Source organism: Excalfactoria chinensis, chromosome 4 (assembly GCF_039878825.1).
Source record: "Excalfactoria chinensis isolate bCotChi1 chromosome 4, bCotChi1.hap2, whole genome shotgun sequence".
Taxonomy (NCBI): Eukaryota; Metazoa; Chordata; class Aves; order Galliformes; family Phasianidae; genus Excalfactoria; species Excalfactoria chinensis.
The window spans coordinates 38776515-38789827 of NC_092828.1; the positions used below are offsets into that span (position 1 = coordinate 38776515).

The window sequence follows — 13313 nt, forward strand, 5'->3', positions numbered from 1 at the left end:
GTGAATACCCTGAGGTCATAAAAATTATTCTAAAGCAATGCGTAACTAAGACTGACTAATTGAAATCCAAACCTTTCAGTTATATCTAGATTCATGAATTCTTCCTCATACATTTTCAGCTCCATATCTCTGTTTCATTCTGAGTGTACGTCTGGGGTACTAAAGAGGACTGCTGGTTCATGAACTAGAGTCACAAAGAGTTGCAAGGCCAATACAACTGTCCATACTACGTGCTTTATTATGGGAGGGATCAAAGCAAAAACAATCCTGCCATCCCACATTCAAGTGTAGATATGGGTTTTTTTGGGTGTTTGTGGACCGAAACTAAGCATGTGATAGAAAATCACGATCCTCTAGTGACATGGAACCCCAACATTTCTGTATCAGGAACTTCCTGCAGTGAAGGACATTATTTTGATTGTTGGCTTCTCAAAAGGCATCTCTAAAGTCAAAAGCTATTTCAAAAATAATTGAAGGCATAAACAGAAGTGTCTAAAAGTAGCTCACTGTGCAGCTCTTTGCAAGCAAAGGGATGCTTGGTATATATATACACTATTTTATTTTTTTAAGTAAACACTGCTAACCATCTTACTTAGAGCGAACTGTTCTTCTGAACATTCTCTCTTTCTGTGTAATAACCACTGAAGTGAAAAGTAAAACATTCCTGTAACTGAGTCAGAGAACTAAAGTCTAGAAAATATCACGCCACCTCTCATATCATTGGATCTGTGGGATGTGAATACTATGCAAGAGAAAACAATAGAATGCCTGTCCACATACACAGCTGTAGCAACTATCTTGTGCGAGGAGTGCCATCACTCTTTGCCTTTGAGCAGTCACCAGCAGACCAAGACAAATGCAGATTTAAAAAGATTTTATTTATTATTCTTTTTTTCTCTTTTTTTTTCTTTGCAAGTAATAGAATTGAAAAGTTTCTGGAAAAGCATATTGTTTGACAAAACACTGAAGATTCACAAAACCACGATTCAGTAACAAGGGAAAAAAGGTAGTGGGCAGGAGAAGCATTTTATCTTTGTATTTTTCTCACTGGCAACCTGGAGAGGGTTTTGGGGAGAGGAGGGAAGAAAAGGAAGAAAGAAAAAAGATTATTTTGTAACCCAACGGCATTTGAGTAATATTTCAACTCTATTCATATACTAAATAACGATAGATGTTAGGCCACCCACTGAAAAAGCAAAGACTTGATGGCGAAAGGGGAGCTATATTCTTTTCTTTCTTTATTTTTAATAAAAAGTACTATTACCTACCATGTCTTAAACACCAATTCCTAACGTGGCTCTGCTCTGGACTATCAGGTTGGCACCCTAGAAAAAGGAAGACGAACAAGTTGTGAAAGAGAAACAAAGGCAGCATCGTTGGTAGCATTTGAGTGGAAACCTCTATGAACTTCAACCTGAGCCTGTGTTGTGGCTCAAAGGATAATTTTAATGATATTTTCTAACCTTGGAAGCTGTGTGCTCCTGTATGATGGATATTTTTTAATCTTGTAAAGGTAGAAAATACTCTTTTAGAGTGAATTACAAAGTAATTTCTTTCAAAGTCTAATATATTTGCCTATGCAATACTTGGGTTATAGATAAAAGATATTTGGATCAATAAGTAGTTTAAGATACCAGTAGTACAGATGCTTCCAATGACAAAGATTGCTCTTTGGAAACTGAAATTTATACTTCTTGAAAATGCTTTGAGCTTACTCAGCAACTTATACTTACAGACAGGCTTCTCCTGTGATTACTACAGGGAAGAGCAAACAATGAACGAATGCCTGTGTTTGTGGTTCATGTACCAGAAAAAAATGGAATGATTGCTCACAGAACAAAATCAGCTGGATTCCCCACACCACTATATCTGTTTTTTCTGGATACCTCTTATAACTGACCCAGATGCACACTTCACTGGCAATTGTTAGTGTCTATTGCACAAAAGGCAGTTTATGTATGCTGGAGATATGGTTTAAATTCTACACAAACATAATTTTCAACTGTGGCTTGCAGGTAACGTGCTCTTTCAAACAAATCTCTCAACAACCTTATCTACTCCAGAAGTTTGTTCTGTTTTAAGTGGAGGATTGGACTAAATTACCTCCAAACAACATTTCCAATTGAAATTGTTCAAGGACTACAACCTGCGACCTTTACCTGTACAATTAAGATGAATTCTACGTTCTGCAGGCAAATTTATTGTAAGAGTGTACAGACAACCAACCACTGTAGGTTGCAGAACCCCTTAGTGGATGGTTTCCTAGTGAGTATTCCATTCCCTGCATAGTGGTTTTTTATTTATATATTTTAAAAGGAAGTACCTCTTCTCCAAAGCATGTGTTGATGTCTGACTGCTTGCAGCACTTGTCAACCATGGCAGTGAAACCATCAGCAATTGTCTTTATTTGTTCTTCTGTCATCTGGGGCTTGCGCTTAATGAGGTTGATAAGCAACCTGAAAACAAAACCACAATATGCAGTTAATGCTACCCGTTGTCATTTGCTTTTTTCTCCAGTTTAGAAAATGTCTTTCCATGTAGGCATATATTATTTCAGGGGCTTTTTTGTCATGCTTAGGATAGCCTGTGCCTCTTTTTTGTCTCCAAACTCTCAGTCTACCCCCACCATCTGCCACTGATGTTTTTTTTTCTTATCACAAATACAGATGGGAAAGAACTTACCAGAATGATCTGTATGCTGCCTCAACTAAGTGCATCCTACAACTTGCACTGGTAATGGACTTGCACAAAACTGGTTATCTAAGACCCTAATTTCATTTGAAGAAAATACCTTATTTTGCCTCTTCTCGACTACATGACGTTATACACTGACAGGGTCAGTACAAACACACAGTTTCATCTGGTTTTCTTTACCACCAGTGAAGTCCCAGTTAGGCAAAAGGTCAGTGCTTTTGCAGCACACTTCTGCCCCTGCTAACATGTTACTCCTCTGAATATTTTCTACCAGGGGTTTCCTTTAGCTTACTTCATCTGGCCTAGTTCTCGTTCTTCAGCAGGAGCGCTGCACAATTTTTCATCAAAGCTGAACATATCAGGATTAAATGGTGGAGGAACATATTTGGAATCTACTCCCATGGCAGTGAAGCATGGTCTCCTGTAAGCGTAGGAGTCGCGGCAGCAGTGTGAAACATTGTCATTTATAGGTGTGGTCTCCTGTCTCCTGCACATATCTTGAATCACAATGTTCAGCTGAAAAGGGAAAGAAGTTCAGATGCGTTAAGTCTTTTTGTAATAACAGATGAAATACATTAAAAAATGAGTGAGTTTCCAATTCTGTTATGCAGATAATTAGCTCTGGGGCTATGAAAATTCAGTGTCAGCTTACTACCTCAGCAGAATTCAGTGGTTTTGAGAATAGAAGAAATCACAGAGAGGAATAAGGAAAATAAACAAATGTACTCACATAACCCTCAGAACAAGCCATACGTCTGTCTTCAGGAAGCTGGCAGCACTTAGTACCAACAGCTGTCATTTTCTTTCCAATTTCAAGCAAGGTTTCAGTTGATACTTGAGGCATTTTCTTAGTGTAGCGGATCAGGAGGCTGAAAAAGCACAACAAAATGACAATTCACACACATTTGAAGAATGCTTTACTGAACTAAACCAGCAAAGTCTGAATATCTACTCCCAAGGCGGCCAGAATAATAATTGTTTACATGGAAGAATGCTTATCAGAAAGTACTTACGACTTGAGGAATTCTGGCTCGCCATGGGCACTGAGAAGATCACAGTTTGTCTTCACAACATCCTGAGTTTCTTTGATGTGTTGGTTCAGTTGATCTAGCTGCAAACAAGTTTAAGTTTATCAGTAACAGTAGAGAAGGACATTTTGGTAACAATTGTACAGATAGAGTTTTTGGTCTCTTCTAAAGCTTACTAGCTCTAAAATACCCATTATACAAGGCCAACCATTTGTTTTGAGTCTCTCTGGAGTAAGGGGGCTTGATTCACTTAGGAGAATTCAGTTCTGACAGAAATGGAATTAAAGTGACAGGAAGATTTTTGAAATTTAATTGTCCATTGGACTTGCTTCTTAGAGAATATTGGTCTGATCTCTGTTAGGGATTTGTCTCCTTTATTCTTAAAATCAAGTGACTATTTCTGCAGTACAGGGTAATCAGCTGTGAGAGGGAACATCCTCCATCAGTAGCTGCGCCAAAGCTGCCAGTGAATCAACTTCTGCACTGACTTGTGTATGATAAATTCAAGGTCAGGAGACCAGAATTTAGGATTTTGTATGTGAGCTGGCCATACCAGTTTCTGTTATAATCAGTGACTAGCTTCTCAAATAAGCAGGAGAACAGATTAATTTGGCTAACTAGCCGTTAACCATCTTATTTAGGACAAACAGTATCAGTTTTGAGAGTCAGAGGCATCAGGAAATTGTGTGAGACTAGTTTGAAGTTTTGAGGATGACGGAGTTCCTCTTTGAGCTGAGCTAACTTTGTAACGTTGTCATTGGATCTGGACTACGTTGTGTCCCATCAGAATACTAACTTCTTCTGGGGATTAGTCTCTTAAAATGCTTTCTGACTGCTCTTTTATGCAATTGTTTCATGGTAGGTACCATGCAAGCATTTTAGTTACATGCAGACAAAACATTGCACCTACAGCATTTGCGTAGCACTCAGGAGGGTTATCAGTTTTGCAGCACTTTTCCAGGAGTGATTCATATCCTTTGGCAACTCTCAGGAGCAGCTGCGTGGAGAACTCAGGGTGTCTTCGTGAGTATTCATAAAGAAATCTGAAAGACACATGAGCAGACAGCATTAGAGCTCCTGAATATCATGCTGCTTTTCGCAAGTACAACACAGTAATCAACACAGTCCCTCAGCTGAGATCATGTAAAGTGAACGCTTTGTTTTCACAGATTATTATTTTTTTTTGGACCAATCTGCTGACTGCCAACAGGGCAAATGCAAGAAGAACAGAATAGCTTCCCCAGGACAGAATGCTTCTCAAGCTGATAATGTATGTGGACCTGAACAGAAACCCTGAATAAAGGAAAAGCAATGATCAGTTCAGCTTTGGTAAGTAGTGCAGTGCTTTGCAGTCACAAAGCATGAATGAGAAACTAGGATTGAGTTACATCTGTCACACTGGATTTCCATATGGTAATCATAATCTCTTTTCTCCACGAACACTTGAAACACCCAAGGGGGTGGTTTTTTGTTGTGGTTTGTTTTTTTTTTCCCCTTGTGGTGCAAAAGGTCCAGAAATGAGAACGGATAATTTAGAAGAGTGTTCAAATACAAGCACATGCACTGCTGGGACTACTTACTCTGACATGAATGCATCATGGCCTGCTTCAAAACTCTTACACACTTCCTTATTTTCTATGTATCTTTCAACTAATGAAGGAAGATCTGCAGGTTTCTCATCAAATTCTGCCTCCATAATACACTGGCTTCGTTCCATAATAGGCTTCTCACAGCAGCCTTTGATTTTGCTTGAGAAAGCATCTTGTTTAGAGCACATTTCGTTTACGATCTCTACCTGTAAAATTAAAACATAGCCTCAGACAAGCTATGAAATAATAATTTAAAGACAGATTAATTCAACTCTTCTCTCTCTCAGACTCCTCCATTTTCATTCAAGTTACTTATTTACTGAGTGGTTTCCGAAACAAATGCTGTCTCCATAGGAAAAGAAATAATTAGAGGGACTGGCATTTCCAGCGTATGTAAAATGCAATGTTCTCAGGCACAAGGGAGAATAAGGTTCCCCCTCTGATCTTACAGTCTTTAAGACAAGCTCTGGAAAGGCAGTGAAAGCCTCTGAGACTGTCACAAAGGTGACTGATTGATCTCTTCAATCCTGTTGCGTGATCAGCATTGACAGAAGACCAAACATTAAAAGCTCTAGATTTTCATGAAGCCAGCCTAGGACACAAGCTGGTTATAGGTTTAAGAAGTATGTCTAATTTCCAGCTGGGCGGGCAATATTTAGTTAATGTTACTACTGCAGTTTTGCAAATCCTTCTGTTTGAGCTGTCCTGCAGAATTTGTTGGCAATAAAGGAAAGCTGGATTAATGGCAGTATATGCATCAGAGCTGCAAAGGATTCCTCTTTTGCCTCTTAATTCTTTTGCCCTGTTTGCAACAGAATGAGACTAAATGTCATCAAACAAGTCCCATAGTAAATGTTTTGGTTTTTAACCAAATAACCATTCTACGCTGTCTGCAACCCTTGTGATGATAAAGAGAGCTAGACTTAGAAGTGGTACAAAATCTATTTCCATTAACAGCCATCTGAGCTGTTTTCTAGTGGCTGAGGAACCTTTTGTCAGTGTTGAATACAAGTTCCTTGAACTCTGAATAGCTGCTGAGATATTCTTCCTACTGGTTTTCCTGTATGTAAACATTTTTTTGAAGAATATTAAACTTACCATGTCATCCATGCACTCCACCATGTCCCCTTCACAGCACTCTTTGTGGATCTCCTTAGTTTCAATTACAAGTTTAGTAAGGTCTTGCAATGCAGCCTTGGGGTATTTTTGGCTCATGCGAGCAAGTTTTCTAGTTAGAAAAGAAGAAAAATACACTTGACTCAAAGCTCCATGTTGAACAGGAAGTTGCAAGTCACTACTGATACGATACAGTAGATCAGCAGTGTTCTCACCTCACTTCTATTGCCTAGAAAACTAGATTTTGTAATTTGTACTTCTGATCTGAGCCACCTGTGTAAGAATCACCCTCTACTGTTTCCTGTCTATTTTGAATGGCTGTAAAACGTTTCTAATAAGTAGTCCTGGAAAGTTTTATTACAGAGCTGCAGAAGTTGGAAGGGACCTCAAGAGGTGATTGAGTCCAACCTCCCTGCTAAAGCAGGTACTCTATAATAGGTCAAACAGGTAGGCATCCAGCTGGGTCTTGAATATCTCCAAAGAAGGAGACTCGACAACCTGGGCAACCTGTTCCAGTGCTCTGTCACCTTTACTGTATACAGTTTCTTCTGCATGTTATTTATATGCAATTTCTTATGTTCAGGTTTTAGGCTGTTACTCCTTGTCCTATTGCTACACATCACTGAGAAGAGCCTGGCCTCATCTGTTTGCTTCCCACCTCCCTCTAGATATTTATATACATTCTCCATATCAGACTTCAGTGTGTCATCCACAGAATTAAAGCAGTTCTCTGTGGTAAGGCAGGTGATTCATTTTTGAACTGCAAAAGTCTTTCTAATCTTAAAAATGTGCTCTAGCCAAGAACTGTGATTCTGCCAAATTTGACTGCTCTCAGGTTCAAACTGGCAGCTTAGTTTGTTGTTTACTTATGTGCCTACTGCTAAAAGCTACAGACATCAGAACGGATTGTAACTTTGGCAAAAAAAAGGTAGATTAAACACACTGGAATCTCTGAGCGATGCTCTCTCAGATAATTCCACATCTCTTGTACTGATAATTGGGACGATTTCATTTCTTTGTAATTTGCCTGTCTGACTTTTTTTACTGTTACTCACCATCCACCTGGAATACACAGTTTCTACTCTGCATCCACTCTATGCAGAAACCTTATCTGAACTAGATTTTACATCTAAAAATCGTCTGAGAAATCACTGTTGGTGTACTGGAAAGACTGACTTGCTAATCTCAACAGTTCTCAGACGAAGTACACTAGGAAATACCGTGACTACAATTTTCAAAGTCAGTTTATAGAAGCAAAATGCATATGCTGATATTTTCCTTGTGAGTCGTTGCAGATTTAAGTCAACAAGCTCACTTTTTGTAAAACACCGATTGGAAACTTACTGTGCTTGGAAAACTCTTTCTCCGAACGTCTTGAGGATTCCACAAGAATACTGCTGCTTCACACTGATTTTCTTGGCTTTTTCTCTCATGACAGCTTCCTGCAGTAATGGGAGGCACATTGTCACAATAGGCTGACATTTAATGGTATGAGAAAAAGGCAATTCTAGAAATTCCACTTCAGAAACACAAAAGATTCTTGTCTGGTTAGCTCTGATAGAAAGCCAAGCAAATTGGGGATTCTTCAGGCGACAGTTCTAGGTGCAGTCCAGCACCTAGCTTCAGACTATATACTGTACCTTAAGATATAATGCAATCCACATAATCATAGAATCATAGAATGGTTTGAGTTGGAAGGGACCTTTAGATCATATAGTTCCACCCCCCCACCCCCATATAGAGCAGATAGCTCAAAGCACCATCCAGCCTGGCTTTGAATGCTTCCAGGGAGGGGCATTCACTGGCAACCTCACTGGGCAACCTGTTCCAGTGCCTCACCACCCTCACAGTATAGAAGTTCTTCCTAATACTTCATCTAAATCTACCCTCTTCCAGTTTAAAGCCATTTTTCCTTGTCCTGTTGCTACACACCCTTATAAAAAGTCCCTGCCCAGCTTTCTTGTAGCAGCTTTCCAGTACCTGAAGGGGGGCTATAATGACATGCGGCTGTTCACCAAGCATTCATTTTCAATGAAATTCAGTTGTCTCAAAGGAACAGAAGTTCTCTTTTAAAGCACAGCAATGATCATGTAGAAGTCATGGGGGCACAGTTTTGAGACTAAGGGAAAATTTGACTCATGCTAAATATGAAATCTTGTCTACAATTCTCTAAAAAGGAAAGCTATACGAAAGTAATCTGATCATAATTATAGGGTTAACGTATGATTAATTCTTCTCTACAAGTACTTCATGCAAGAATTTGCATAAGCAGGAACATTCCACCCATTTCTCACTCCTTCTCTTCTATTTGCTTGTGCAAGGAATAGGGGAGGAATCCCTCATACAACTTTCTGTTGAGAGTAGAAATTGCATGTTGAAAGAGATCTGTCTTTCTTTAGGGCCTCTCTGGTTAGCACACATTGTGTCTACAGTTCACCTTTATGTAGCAGACCAGCTATTTTGCTTTCACACTGTATGGGAAATTGGTAATCACAGCCTGAACCTCTGATTAATCAGCTGAGGCAAGTGTTGGGTCAGCTGTGAGAGCACAAGTGAGAGTAATTTAGCTTGACTCCACCTCCTCTGGACCTCATTTAAGGGCTGACCACTACTAAGGCAGCATCTCTTGGAGATTACTCCTTGATGGAGATTGCCTCAGCATTTCCTAGCAAAGGCATCCATATTGGTGAGTTTTCCATATGAGTAACCTTTTGAATATTTGTTACCATCTTTGTATCATTCCACCTTACGCATGCATAGTGAAATACATGACCTACCTTGGCATCTAGGCAAGCACCAATATCACTCTCTTGGCAACAGCTTTGAAGTGCATGTTCATAATCGGCAGCCAAACTAATGATCGTAGGAGCATACATGAAGGGGTTTCTTCTTGCAACAGAATAGATGAAGCTATGAAAGAGGAAAACGGAAGTTATGTATTTCATTGGCAACAGCAAATGGATTTCAATCTCTTATGGCTTCTATAACTTTTGTTTCTAGTTTTGGAATCTAATATACCTTTCTAACATTATGCCTACTAATGGTATATGCTGAGCTAAATCTCAGTATTTCCAAAGCAGGACTTCATAGCAATGACAGAATTATGAACTCCTCATATCTTCAGCCACTTTATCTGATATAAGTATGCTTGTTTTAAATGCATTGTCAAATATTGGAGAATTCTAATTTTGAGCATGAAAAATTAATCTGTGGCCATCTTCCCAGGATTTTATTGCTAATTTTGATTCTCTTTACTCTTATCTTTCTTCATACCCTTTCCAGTTAGAATAGAGGTAGTGGGAAACTGGTGCAAGTAAATTGTTGGAATATTGGAAAAACTGTGGTTTTTTGTGTTGTTTTTTTAACTTATTTTTGCAAAATATCCTCAAGGATGTAAAAAGTGATCCCTTAAAGCCCATTTTTGAATGGAGAAACCTGCTCCATCATAGACTGAAAAACATGTGCTCTGAACTTTATAGATATTTAATGACTGAGCAGCTGTTTTATGCATGTAGATATTCAATTGCAGGCTTATAGCTTCTTCATGCCCACCCGCTCAGTAGGCCTTGGGGATCCCTTGGCTGAATGCTTAAACAATGCAACATCAACATTTTTCTTACTGTCCGAGAAATGGCACTCTGTTGTCCTGGTATTCCTTGCATATCACATCAGAAGCTGGTCTTTGGTATGGCTGAACGAAGTCTGGTTGGGGAACTTTAAATGACAGGAAACATTCGTTTCTTTCAGGATCAGCTTTGCTACAGCAGTCGGCCATTGCGCCATATGAATCACGGAGCTTTTCCACTTGGCAGATTTCATCCAGGACAATGGAAGGCTATAAGGGAGATGATGAGAGTCAGAATTACTTCTAGAAACAAGTTATGTAGAAGGTGTAAGGAACTTTCTATCAATCTGTAAGAGAAAGCCCAGATTAAAAGGTAAGTAAGTTTTTACCAGACAGTATTTAGACCCTAAACCAGAATAATCCGTTGTTTTCAATACAATTTCATAAAGTTATATTTTATGTGGTCCAATATAAAAACAGTTAGAATGGTTTACTGAAAATATACTTATTTTAGTTATAATTAAATAGCACATGCAAGACAGTGGTCTACTTTTACTTGAAATCTGACTGCTGAATTCAGATGAAGCAGGGTCTGATGTTTTACTAGACAACCACCTTGGGAAGCCTTTAGGGAGAATTAATGTAGTCATTATGTTTGGTTTGAGTATAGGAGCTGGCAAGAGTGCTAGCACCTAACTTTCTTAGGGGCCTGGCTGAACCTGCTATGTATCTAGGGATCTTCTGTACCTGCAGACATCTTTTGATACCTCATCTTAGCAGTTTTTTTCAAAACATTTTACCAAAGTATGCAAGTTAGCATAGAGACCTTTTCAAGATACCTCATGTGAAAACCCACATGCTTTGGTTGCTGTAATTCTTACAATCACATGTTTTGCAGTCAGCGCATAAATAGCATTTATTTGTTGACAGTGCTAAACTTAATGAAGTCTGCTTTCGGGGCTCCAAAGTATTACTCCACTGATTATTGTAGCACTTCTGAAGGACAGAACTTCACAACGCAGGAAAAACAAGTTATTGGCTTCAGCACAAAAATCTGATTGGCACTGCCTAATGACAACAGGAACACCCAATAGGGTCAAGTATATATACCAGAGTGAGGGTTACTCTGGTAGCTGCATAGAATGAGAAATGCAGAACCAAAGGATTCACTGCCTACCAGTGGTTTTGAGCATTCAGGAGCATCTTCATTGGCCACACATTTTTGTGCCAGATCAACAACATCCGTCACAAGCTTAGACAGTCCATCGTAAGAACACCTCTGGAGATACTGGGCAAATGTGATCATGGCACTGAAACAGAAAGCACATTTTGCAGTGTGGAGAGGAGTAACATAGGTAACAGAATTATTTCTTCAAATAATTTGCATATACTTAAACAGAGCAGCTTGAAAATCAAGTCATAGATCTTGTACTATTGGTCTTCTCACACCCTTTCTGAAGAATGTTTCTGACCTTTACTCCCCAGTAATGACTGTTTTGAATAATAGATTAGTATCAACAAGGAAGATAATTTTCTGCTGATTTCATGCCAGTATATTTGTAATGCTCTTTTTGCCACTGTTACAAGTGATGGTCTGCAGGCTGTCTTCTTTTAAAAATAGTTATGTTCCTGCGAGAACTATTTTGCCATTCATAAGTTTTTGCCAGAGCATAATTATTCTGCCATTCCCAAAATCTGTTCCGGAAGAAAATGACTGAATTGTTTCAGAATACCTGCCAGAATTTGTAGGTTTGGGTTTTGTTTATTTATTTGATAATATAATAGTTCAGAGCATTTTCTCTCCATCCAAAGGTTACCAAGACTGTCTTATTCACATCCATTTTCTTTACACGAAAGGAACACAAGTTTCCTAATAAGGTTTGCATGGGATGGTGTTCCCAGAGAACAAGAAAGTCATCATGACTTTTGCAGGTCATAAAACATTTGTAGGCTTTGTATGAGAAGACATTCACTGTGTTTTAGTTTCCCTTTTTTATCCACGTCCAGTATTAATAGAGATGGAAAACAATCAGAAAATGTAAGCTGAGCATTCACTTACACTGCCTTAAATGTCTCTTCTTTCAAATCATTGTAGCGATGGGCAATTTCACTCTTGTGCTCTAGGGGAAAAAACAAAACAAAAAACAGTGATGCTTACTGTCACATTCAAAACCCCCTTTAAAGAATACATTCTGTCCACTTCAGGCTGGTGGAAAATTTTCTAGGTCTGCCTACAGAAATTATTGTTTGACTAAGCCGTAAGATTTAATAACATGGAGAAAAACAACACAGTAGGTTTTTAGCTCGGCTTTCTTTCAGCCAAGAGAGGGATTTAGATTTTTAAAGTTTTTGACATATTTGCATGGAAACCACTGACTGCCATTGGTGAGGAGCTCAGTTACATACTGCTATTCAAAAAGATCTGCACGTCTACTTTCTCCATGCTGGAAAGTAACAGGATGCGAATGATCAACATCTGATCCTATAACCCACTTTGTGGTACAAAGAGACACATCACAACACCTATGTAATGTAATTGTCTGGAGTGTTCTATCTACCCCTCAAGATTTCCTCATTCAGTTTCTTTTCAAGCCAGTCTTTTCATCAAATTGCATCGAAGTCATTAAGTCAGCATAACAAAGAAAATAAGGGTGATTAATTAGTATTTTCTTACCTGCATCGCGAGCAAATCTTTGCAGATTCCTGGATGTTGCTGAACTGAAGAGGAAAATGAATGAAATTAATGTTACCCACTTCATGGCTGCGGATTATGATGTGGGCTAAATTATTCAAAAATCTAGGACGATTGGAGGGAAATCATTTTCTTATATACCTTTTTCTGACTGCTTCTGTAAAATATTAACTGTAGAGCTGGCAACTGTAGATTTCCATTTGGTCTGAGGATTACAAAACTTGGAGTGTCCTTGCCAAAAATGAATTTGATATTATTTGTTTATTATGTTTTCCTCTGGACCTTTTTGTCCTGAAAAGGTTGAACCTTCCAGCATCCAAACAGATAAAGTTTTGCGTAAATTTCCTTATCAAATTACAAACAAGGAGTTCAAGGCATGGCACTAAAATGTCATCGTCTAATCCTATAGCTGTGCTTCTTTTTTTGCTGCTGTTTGTTCAAAAGCAGAGCATGTTTGTATTGTACAGTAATAATTCACCCAGTTAGGGCTGACTTTGCATACTTGCTCCTATTTGAGATTTCTAGTTTTAAATCTCCTTGCAAAGATGAGATATCAGTTTACTTAGGATAGTCCACATGCTGTCAATCCTTCAGGGACAAAGATAAATATCTAAGAAGGGCATACTGGT

At 38.7% G+C, this 13313-nt stretch overlaps 1 protein-coding gene across 1 annotated transcript; it reads right to left on the reverse strand.

Annotated features, from left to right (window-relative positions):
* Positions 1 to 858: 858 nt before the first annotated feature.
* On the reverse strand, positions 859 to 12793 carry ALB (albumin). The gene is made up of 15 exons (XM_072335272.1): positions 12667 to 12793; positions 12052 to 12112; positions 11170 to 11302; positions 10048 to 10262; positions 9205 to 9337; positions 7772 to 7869; positions 6410 to 6539; positions 5303 to 5517; positions 4633 to 4765; positions 3708 to 3805; positions 3425 to 3563; positions 2987 to 3210; positions 2324 to 2456; positions 1269 to 1325; positions 859 to 1055 (listed from the first exon to the last, which is right to left on the reverse strand). The coding sequence occupies exons 1-14, from the start codon at positions 12749 to 12751 to the stop codon at positions 1275 to 1277; spliced, it is 1848 nt and encodes a 615-aa protein (XP_072191373.1). The 5' UTR covers positions 12752 to 12793; the 3' UTR covers positions 859 to 1055; positions 1269 to 1274.
* Between the last annotated feature and the right edge of the window lie 520 nt (positions 12794 to 13313).